Source organism: Entelurus aequoreus, linkage group LG15 (assembly GCF_033978785.1).
Source record: "Entelurus aequoreus isolate RoL-2023_Sb linkage group LG15, RoL_Eaeq_v1.1, whole genome shotgun sequence".
Taxonomy (NCBI): domain Eukaryota; kingdom Metazoa; phylum Chordata; class Actinopteri; order Syngnathiformes; family Syngnathidae; genus Entelurus; species Entelurus aequoreus.
Genome location: NC_084745.1, coordinates 54203608 through 54213607, shown reverse-complemented (window position 1 = coordinate 54213607; position 10000 = coordinate 54203608). Strand labels below are relative to the sequence as shown.

At 39.2% G+C, this 10000-nt stretch overlaps 1 protein-coding gene across 2 annotated transcripts in view; it reads right to left on the bottom strand.

Moving 5' to 3' along the window:
- LOC133630263 (outer dynein arm-docking complex subunit 2-like) overlaps positions 1-10000 on the bottom strand; it is a 153455-nt gene that overhangs the window by 90443 nt on the left and 53012 nt on the right. For both annotated transcript variants that reach the window (XM_062021745.1, XM_062021746.1), the window contains 4 exons: positions 5329-5475; positions 4927-5136; positions 2817-3050; positions 2633-2743 (listed from right to left, as the gene is read on the bottom strand). In XM_062021745.1, the coding sequence (XP_061877729.1) occupies positions 2633-2743; positions 2817-3050; positions 4927-5136; positions 5329-5475 (702 nt within the window). The remainder of the gene's footprint in view (positions 1-2632; positions 2744-2816; positions 3051-4926; positions 5137-5328; positions 5476-10000) is intronic.

Sequence of the window (10000 nt, the reverse complement as noted above, 5' to 3'; positions counted from 1 at the left end):
TGGGAATTACTTACTCCTTCATTTGTTACCAGATTCGCACCTTCTTTCTCTCGTATTACCACTCGCACCGCACCGCTAACACGACAGCTAACTTTACCCATGCCGCTACCTCTCTGCTCGGCGAGAGTGTATGACGTTGCACGCGCGACAGTATGTGACGTATGGAAGAAGGTGCGCTTGTTTTATGTCTCTGTGAGAAGGAGAGACAAGAAAGAGTGAGAAAAGCATGTAGTGTAATGCCCGCATCTAAAAGCAACTGCGTGAGAACGTATACTCCAATATCACCATATAGTCATTTTCTATATCGAACAGAGACAAACCCGCGATATATCGACTATATTCCATATATCACCCAGCCCTATTACACGCCAACTAATACGGATGCACACGTTCAAATCTTACACGGCAGAAGTGCAGCAAAAGTCAGGTGTAAACAACAGACAACTTAAAACACGCGTACGCGGATCTGAATACACACACTCGGATTGATATAGACCAGGGGTCACCAACCTTTTTGAAAGCAAGAGCTACTTCTTGGGTAGTGATTAATGCGAAGGGCTACCAGTTTGATACACACTTAAATAAATTGCCAGAAATAGCCAATTTGCTCAATTTACCTTATTATTGTCATTATTAATAATTAATGATATTTATCTTTGTGGAAACACTGATCATCTTAATGATTTCTCACATTAAATATATATAGAAACAGATAAATATCAATATGCAACACTTTATTTTTATATTTTCTCTAAGTGCACATTTTTCAAATTGAACATTTTCAAATGATCACTTCTAAGACAGTCTTGTGAAATCACAATATCCCATTTTAACTAGCTAGCTACTAACATTTTTTTTAACAAATCATGAATTACTTTGCACCATGTTTGTACAAATAATAACTCATGTAAAATTAAAAAAATTAAAAAAAGAATTTATGGAACATTGTTAGTAATTTTTCCTGATTAAGACATGTTTTAAATAGGTTAAAATCCAATCTGCACTTTGTTAGAATATATAACAAATTGGACCAAGCTAAATTTCTAACAAAGACAAATCATTATTTCTTCTAGATTTTCCAGAACAAAAATTTTAAAAGAAATTCAAAAGACTTTGAATTAAGATTTAAATTTGATTCTACAGATTTTCTAGATTTGCCAGAATAATTTTTTTGAATTTTAATCATAATAAGTTTGAAGAAATATTTCACAAATGTTCTTCGTCGAAAAAACAGAAGTTAAAATGAAGAATTAAATTACAATTGATTTATTATTCTTTACAATAAAAAAATAAATTTACTTGAACATTGATTTAAATTGTCAGGAAAGAAGAGGAAGGAATTTAAAAGGTAAAAAGGTATATGTGTTTAAAAATCCTAAAATCATTTTTAAGGTTGTATTTTTTCTCTAAAATTGTCTTTCTGAAAGTTATAAGAAGCAAAGTAAAAAAATAAATGAATTTATTTAAACAAGTGAAGACCAAGTCTTTACAATATTTTCTTGGATTTTCAAATTCTATTTGAGTTTTGTCTCTCCTAGAATTAAAAATGTTGAGCAAAGCGAGACCAGCTTGCTAGTTGTGGGGAGGCGGGGCCGGCGGACCGACGGCGCCCGCTCCAAGATGGCGGCGAGGAGGCGGATGAGCGAGCGGCAAAGCGGGGCGCGCTGGGAGCGACGCCGCAATCAGCATAAGGTGCGTGGAGCGCGCAGCTGTGGACAGTGCAATCACCCTCTTGGACCGTATAAAAGGGCGAGAGACGTGAACATCAAGGGAGGAGACGGAAAAAGACGGCGGACGGGAGGAAACCATCCTCTGCTGCCACGCAAACGACGGCGACGTGCTGCTGAAAAGCAGACGGGATGAAACCATTCGTGTGCTCACGTGAGAAAAAAGACAGCTGCTGAAAAGCACGCAAAAGACTCTGTGATTGAAATAATAAAGAAGTCTAAACCATCTCACGACAATGTCTTCCCTGGATGGTCCTGAGAACCCGCACGACAGTTAGGACTGTCACACTAGTAAATAAATACAATTTAAAAAATAGAGGCAGCTCACTGGTAAGTGCTGCTATTTGAGCTATTTTTAGAACAGGCCAGCGGGCGACTCATCTGGTCCTTACGGGCGACCTGGTGCCCGCGGGCACTACGTTGGTGACTCCTGATATAGACACACAAATTCATACACATTGATTACACGTGCACATTGATTACACGTGCACAGATGGAGATACATGTTTGCAAATACCTTTTGCTACAATAATACTTCCATACCAATTTAGTGTTGCCAATCAACTTATCCCCTGGTGCATGTCTTTGGAGGTGGAAGGAAGCCGGAGGGAACATGTATACTCCATAGAGAAAGGCCCCGAGCCTGGGGATCGAACCCAGGATGGTCTCATTGTGAGGCACCAGCACTAATTGTTATGCAAAGTATGCCTCAACGTCATTTGAATCAGTATTGAGGGATGGTGTGTGTTTGTAGACTTCTATGTCCACTTCTCAGGCAAAAATTATTCTTACAAATTCCAATCTCCGGAAGCCCTAATTCAGATAAACAAATAGTTTTTTGTTTTCCAATTCCCCTTCATACGGCCACAGTGGGAAAGAGGATAATTCGGTGAAAATAATTTTACCTTGAAGATAACATTGGCACAATGAATCCGGAGTGCATCGTTGTCATTGCCCAGGTGTTGGACCAAATCCTTGACGATGCCTTCAGTCTGAATAGCATCCTGGCAACTTTCCTGTAACAGAACAATTAATGGGCCACAAACTCTTTATCTTGAAGATTGAATTGTAAACGGCCATTATGTTCACCTCCGTGGCACAGTTCTGCAGGATGCCCACCACGGGGATGAGCATGTTCATTTGTGGAGACTTGAGCAAGCGTCCCAGCAGAGGGATGCCCCCCGCCTTATGGATGGCTTCTTGGTTTTTGGGACTCTTGCTGCAGCTCCAGAGGGCTATAACGCCAAAGCGGGCGACCTCAACGTCCTTCTCCTGCTTTGGGTCCACGTTGGCCAAATCAGCGTTGCAGTCCAGCAGCTTCACCTGATCACAAACATGCGGACGGAGCAGTTCATATTATTTAAAAAAAATACCTAATGAATTGAGGCAGAGCCCAATAGAAGCCACCTTTAACATTCTAAAACTGTGTCAGAAAATACTAGGAATCAACTCAATGACATCTGTAAATCAACCGCTTTGGTACAATCCTAATATCATAATTAATAAAAATGTGGTTAAATGGACAACATGGAAAGACAGAGGTATTACTAAACCTCATCATATTATTAATAAAAACTCAAACCGTTCAATGATTTAGTTGATCAATATAATGTACCCAGAAATCATTTTTTTAATTTTATCTCTTTAAAACACGCTGTAAATAAATGCATATCCTCTGAAAGTATGTCTTTAAATAGCCATGAACTGGAAGATGCACTTTTTAATCAAGATACAATTAAGAAATTAATTAAACTATTCTATGGAATAATAAATGAACACACTAGAAATGCAAATGATGCATGTGTTCGGAAATGGATGATGGACTTAAACATTTTAGATGAAAGAGACATATCATGGAATGCTATTTGGAAAAATGCCAATAGGCCCTTTAGAAGCATTAAAGATAAACTGACTCAATTTAAGATCTTGAATAGATTTTATTTGACATCTTTTCAGCTGTTTAAAATTGGTGTAGTAGATAGCAAGTTATGTATGAAGTGTCGGGCAGCCGATGCAACTCCTGTTCATTTATTGTGGGAATGTCAGAGAATAAAAAAAGCTATGGTTGAAAACAACAAAAGAAGCAATCACAGTCCTTAATATAAACATCCCAATGACACTGCAAACTTGTATTCTTGGGGATCTCCATCAATTTAGTAATGTGTCTGAATCAAAGAGTAAAAATGCATTTCTTTCAATATGCATCATAACAAAAAGGGTAATATTAAAAAAATGGATAGATGTTGATAGTCCAACACATTCTGACTGGTACACACAAGCTATGGAGATGATATCAGTAGAAAAAACTGCATTTAGTTTAGAGAATGAGTCATATATTGGAATATGGGATCCATTAATTAAATTTGTTTTAACTATTAAATGAACCAAAAATATGACTTATTCTATCTTTGTGGACAATATTGTACACAATGTGTTGTCAATTTTATGAGATGTGATGCAAGTGTAAGCCACTGTGACACTATTGTTAATTTTTTATTTTTTTTATTAATGTTTGTAATGATAATGTCAATGAGGGATTTTTAATCACTGCTTTGTTGAAATTGTTACTAATATTGATACTGTTGTTGATATTCATTTTTGTTTCACTACTTTTAGATTGTTCTGCGTCATGTTTGTGTCTCCTCTCAATTGCTCTGTTTATTGCTATTCTGAATGTTGCTGGGTCGGGTTTGGTTTTGGATTGCATCATTATGGTATTGTTGTGTATTGTTTTGTTGGATTGATGAATAAATTCTTAAAAAAAAAAAAAAAAAACATGCGGACGGAGCAGACTTCTATTGAGATGTGGAAAACCTTGTCAAACCCAAAAAGCCATTATTCGGTTTGAATGGGGAGTAGTGGACTAACGAGGCAGAGAGCAGGCAGGGCTATCAGTGCCTGGTTCAAAGGTGGTCTCATACCATAGCGTGAAATTAATCTGGCCCTTCTGGGTGACTCGCACATTAGAACATCTGATTTCAGGTCTGAGGAAAATATACAACGGTGTGGTCTTAATCACCGGGCGCTTGGTCAACAAACATGAATGCAGGTCAGAGGACGTAAGGAGACATTCTATCTGATTGGCCTCAGCACTTGAAACAAACCACTATCTTTTGTGTGTTTGTGAATGCACTGCTGATTTCTTCTGTAGTCAAAACATCCAAAAATAACGTTCTCCTACTGCATGAACAATACTCACAAGTTTACTAATACCGTTGTACCTCCTGACGGTCCTCCTCGCCCGGCGGAAGCTGGTCAAGTTTGCAATAGTCTCCGCAGCCAAGGCCTTTACGTCTTTGTTTCGCGAGTCCAGGGCATTGACGATGCTCCGCAGTCCACCGTTGTCAACAATGGCCCGGCGGGTTTGCGGGTTGAGGCTAATCTCTCTCAGAATTCCCAGAGATCCAAGCTAATCAAATAGCAAATACATTTGACAGTTTGAAGGTAATATGTATTTGTTTCCATAAAAAGGTTTGTATAAGACCACACTGTTCAGCTTTACAGCTAGGCACTCTGCCAAGCACTTTAGATTGTATATACAAAACACAAATTGGCACATGTCGTTGGCCGAGATCGTGTCTGCGGATCCTTTTTGGCTTACTTGTAGATTGACTTCTTCCAAATGCAGAATGTTAGTCAGGACTTTGAGGCCACCAGAGTCTTGAATGGCCAGATGGTACGTCTCTTGCTTCAGGTCATAGTCCATCAGGGCGTACAGAGTCAGCAGAGTGGCCGTTTGGTCGCCAGCCTGGAATTATAATGCCAATCACACACAGATAGATAGACCGAAGTAACAAGGAGACCAAATTCCCCTTTATTTACAAAAGCAGTGAAGTTGGCACATATTGTATATAGTAAATAAAAACAAAATACAATGATTTGCAAATCCTTTTCAACTTATATTCAATTGAATAGACTGCAAAGACAAGATACTTAACATTCGAACTGAGAAACTGTTATTTTCTTGCAAATATTAGCTCATTTGGAATTTGATGCCTGCAACATGTTTCAAAAAAACTGATACAAGTGGCAAAAAAGACTGATAAGTTGAGGAATGCTCATCAAAGACTTATTTGGAACATCCCACAGGTGAACAAGCTAATTGGGAACAGGTGGGTGCCATGATTGGGTGTAAAAACAGCTTCCATGAAATGCTCAGTCATTCACAAACAAGGACGGGGCGAGGGTCGCCACTTTGTCAACAAATGCGTTAGTAAATAGTCGGACAGTTTAAGAACATCTCTCAACCAGCTATTGCAAGGAATTTAGGGATTTCCCCATCCACGCTCCGTAATATCATCAAAAGGTTCAGAGAATCTGGAGAAATCACTGCACGTAAGCCATGATATTACGCACCTTGGATCCCTCAGGCGGCACTGCATCAAAAAGCCACATCAGTGTGTAAAGGATATCACCACATGGGCTCAGGAACACTTCAGAAAACCACTGTCAGTAACTACAGTTGGTCGCTACATCTGTAAGTGCAAGTTAAAACTCTCCTATGCAAAGCCAAAGCCATTTATCGACAACACCCAGCCTGCCTGTAGTCCAGACCTTTCTCCCATTGAAAATGTGTGGCGCAATATGAAGCCTAAAATACCACAACGGAGACCCTGGACTGTTGAACAACTTAAGCTGTACATCAAGCAAGAATGGGAAAGAATTGTACTTCAAATGTGTCTCCTCACTTCCCAAACCTTTACTGAGTGTTGTTAAAAGGAAAGGCCATGTAACACAGTGGTAAAAATGCAGACATCAGTGTGTAAAAAATATCCCCACATGGGCTCAGGAACCCTTCAGAAAACCACTGTCAGTTGGAACATGAAATATCTTGACTTTGCAGTCTATTCAATTGAATATAAGTGGAAAAGGATTTGCAAATCTTTGTATTCTGTTTCTATTTACACATTACACAACGTGACAACTTCACTGCTTTTGGGTTTTGTATGAGCTTGTATTATGTTCTAAATACAGTGCAACCTTGATTAACCAACATCTCATTATAGGATTTCCGAACCACAGACTGAACAGAAATAAGCTCTGTTGTACCAACCTCGTCTGCGTGCTAACGTTTCCTCCACCCATTCTGTCATTATCATATACATTTATCTCTGCTCATTCAGTCAGCCGAGCAGTGCAGTCGTTGGCTAATGGGCTGATTGCTACTTTGTGTGCTTATTAAGTGTTGTTGTTAGCCTTTTTACATTCGAGTTTTGCCCGCACAATATGCTAAACTCCAATAGAAAACAATTGCGAACAACGTGTAGTTTGAAACATTCAGGAAGTATCCACAGCTTTGTCGACACTGCCCTCCCCTTCCTCCTCCCTTCCACTGCGCACCAAGAAGATTGAGGTAATGTTTTTTTGTTTTTTTATATTGCTAATCACTGTAACGACTTGGCTGGAAAAGTTAAGGGGTTTCGTGATGTCAGTGCACCACACAGCTAGTGACAATGTGTGCGTGTGTCGGCAGGGTGGCTACAAATAAGGACAGTTCAGCTAGTTGTTGTTTTGGCTTTTGAATAGAACATTTACCGTATTTTTAAGACGATAAGTCGCAGTTTTTTTCATAGTTTGGCCAGGGGTGCTAATCACTGTAACGACTTGGCTGGAAAAGTTAAGGGGTTTTGTGATGTCAGTGCACCACACAGCTAGTGACAATGTGTGCGTGTGTCGGCAGGGTGGCTACAAATAAGGACGGTTCAGCTAGTTGTTGTTTTGGCTTTTGAATAGAACATTTACCGTATTTTTAAGACTACAAGTCGCAGTTTTTTTCATAGTTTGGCCAGGGGTGCTAATCACTCTAACGACTTGGCTGGAAAAGTTAAGGGGTTTCGTGATGTCAGTGCACCACACAGCTAGTGACAATGTGTGCGTGTGTCGGCAGGGTGGCTACAAATAAGGACGGTTCAGCTAGTTGTTGTTTTGGCTTTTGAATAGAACATTTACCGTATTTTTAAGACTATGAGTCGCAGTTTTTTTCATAGTTTGGCCAGGGGTGCTAATCACTCTAACGACTTGGCTGGAAAAGTTAAGGGGTTTCGTGATGTCAGTGCACCACACAGCTAGTGACAATGTGTGCGTGTGTCGGCAGGGTGGCTACAAATAAGGACGGTTCAGCTAGTTGTTGTTTTGGCTTTTGAATAGAACATTTACCGTATTTTTAAAACTATAAGTCGCAGTTTTTTTCATAGTTTGGCCAGGGGTGCTAATCACTGTAACGACTTGGCTGGAAAAGTTAAGGAGTTTCGTGATGTCAGTGCACCACACAGCTAGTGACAATGTGTGCGTGTGTCGGCAGGGTGGCTACAAATAAGGACGGTTCAGCTAGTTGTTGTTTTGGCTTTTGAATAGAACATTTACCGTATTTTTAAAACTATAAGTCGCAGTTTTTTTCATAGTTTGGCCAGGGGTGCTAATCACTGTAACGACTTGGCTGGAAAAGTTAAGGGGTTTCGTGATGTCAGTGCACCACACAGCTAGTGACAATGTGTGCGTGTGTCGGCAGGGTGGCTACAAATAAGGACAGTTCAGCTAGTTGTTGTTTTGGCTTTTGAATAGAACATTTACCGTATTTTTAAGACTACGAGTCGCAGTTTTTTTCATAGTTTGGCCAGGGGTGCGACTTATATTCAGGAGCGACTTATGTGTGAAATTATTAACACATTAGCGTAAAATATCAAATAATATTATTGATCTCATTCACGTAAGAGACTAGACGTATAAGATTTCATGGGATTTAGCGATTAGGAGTGACAGATTGTTTGGTAAACGTATAGCATGTTCTATATGTTATAGTTATTTGAATGACTCTTACCATAATATGTTACGTTAACATACCAGGCACCTTCTCACTATTCTTTATTTATTTTAAATTGCCTTTCAAATGTCTATTCTTGGTGTTAGCTTCATAAAATACATTCCCCCCAAAAATGCGACTTATACTCCAGTGCGACTTATATATGTTTTTTTCCTTCTTTATTATGCATTTTCGGCCGGTGCGACTTATACTCTGGAGCGACTTATACTCCGAAAAATACTATAAATAGAACATTAATTCATCCTTGTAATGTTTGATACTCAGTACTTATAGTGCTTTACTGAAATATGGACTTTTGTCGAGGCTGGAATCCACTATTAATGCTTACATTACATTCTCATGGAGAAATTTGCTTCAATAAATTAACTTTTCTATTTACGAACCCTGTTCAGGAACCAATCAAGTCCGTAAATCTAGGTTTCACTGTACCTCTATTATTTGCTTCAATAATAATAGTAGTGATGGAAACAAAATTATTTTCTAAAATGTGGCCAGGCTCTGACCATCGTTAGCTAAAGTGCTGATTGCTAATTGGTGTGCTTGTTAAATGTTGTTAGCCTTTTTACAGTCGAGTTTTGCCAGCTCAATATGCTAAACTCCAAAGAAAACAATTCAGGAAGTATCCACAGCTTCGTCAACACGGCCCTCCCCTCGCCCCCCTCCCTTCCACTGCGCAGCAAGAAGATTCAGGTAAAGTTGATCCTTTTAAATATTCCTAATCACTGTAACGACTTGGCTGGAAAAGTGAAGGAGTTTTGTGATATCAAACTGAGTGCACCACACAGCTAGTGACAATGTGTGCGTGTGTCGGCAGGGTGGCTGCAAATAAGGACAGTTCAGCTAGTTGTTGTTTTGGCTTTTGAATAGAACATTTAAATAGAATATTGATTCATCCTTGTAATGTTTGATACTCAGTACTTGTAGTGCTTTACTGAAATATGGACTTTTGTCGAAGCTGGAACCCATTATTAATGCTTACATTACATTCTTATGGAGACTTTGACTTCAACAACGAACCCTGTTCAGCAACCAATCAAGTCCGTAAACCTAGCTTTCACTGTACCTTTATTATTTGTTTCAACACCAAAGCCTAGTTATTCAGCTTGGTGGTGGTGGTGATGGAAACAAAATCATTTTCTAAAAAGCGGCCAGGCTCTGTCCACAGTGCCAGGACCAGAAGCCATTGGGCACTGCCCCAAAGAAAAACACTATTAGCATTGGAACCCTCAGAATGAATATCGAGTTGGCATTTCAAATGAATAATATGTTTTGACAGATACTAAACACACTCATTTTATTTTACAGTTGCACCCAAGCAAACATGAACGCTGTAACTTAACCCTAAGTGGGCTTAAAAAGTGATATGAGGAATAAATCAAATATTCCAGTGACTTAAAATAGAACATATGTGGTTAAACCCTGTACTTATTTTTGTAATACTCCCCTCACACTG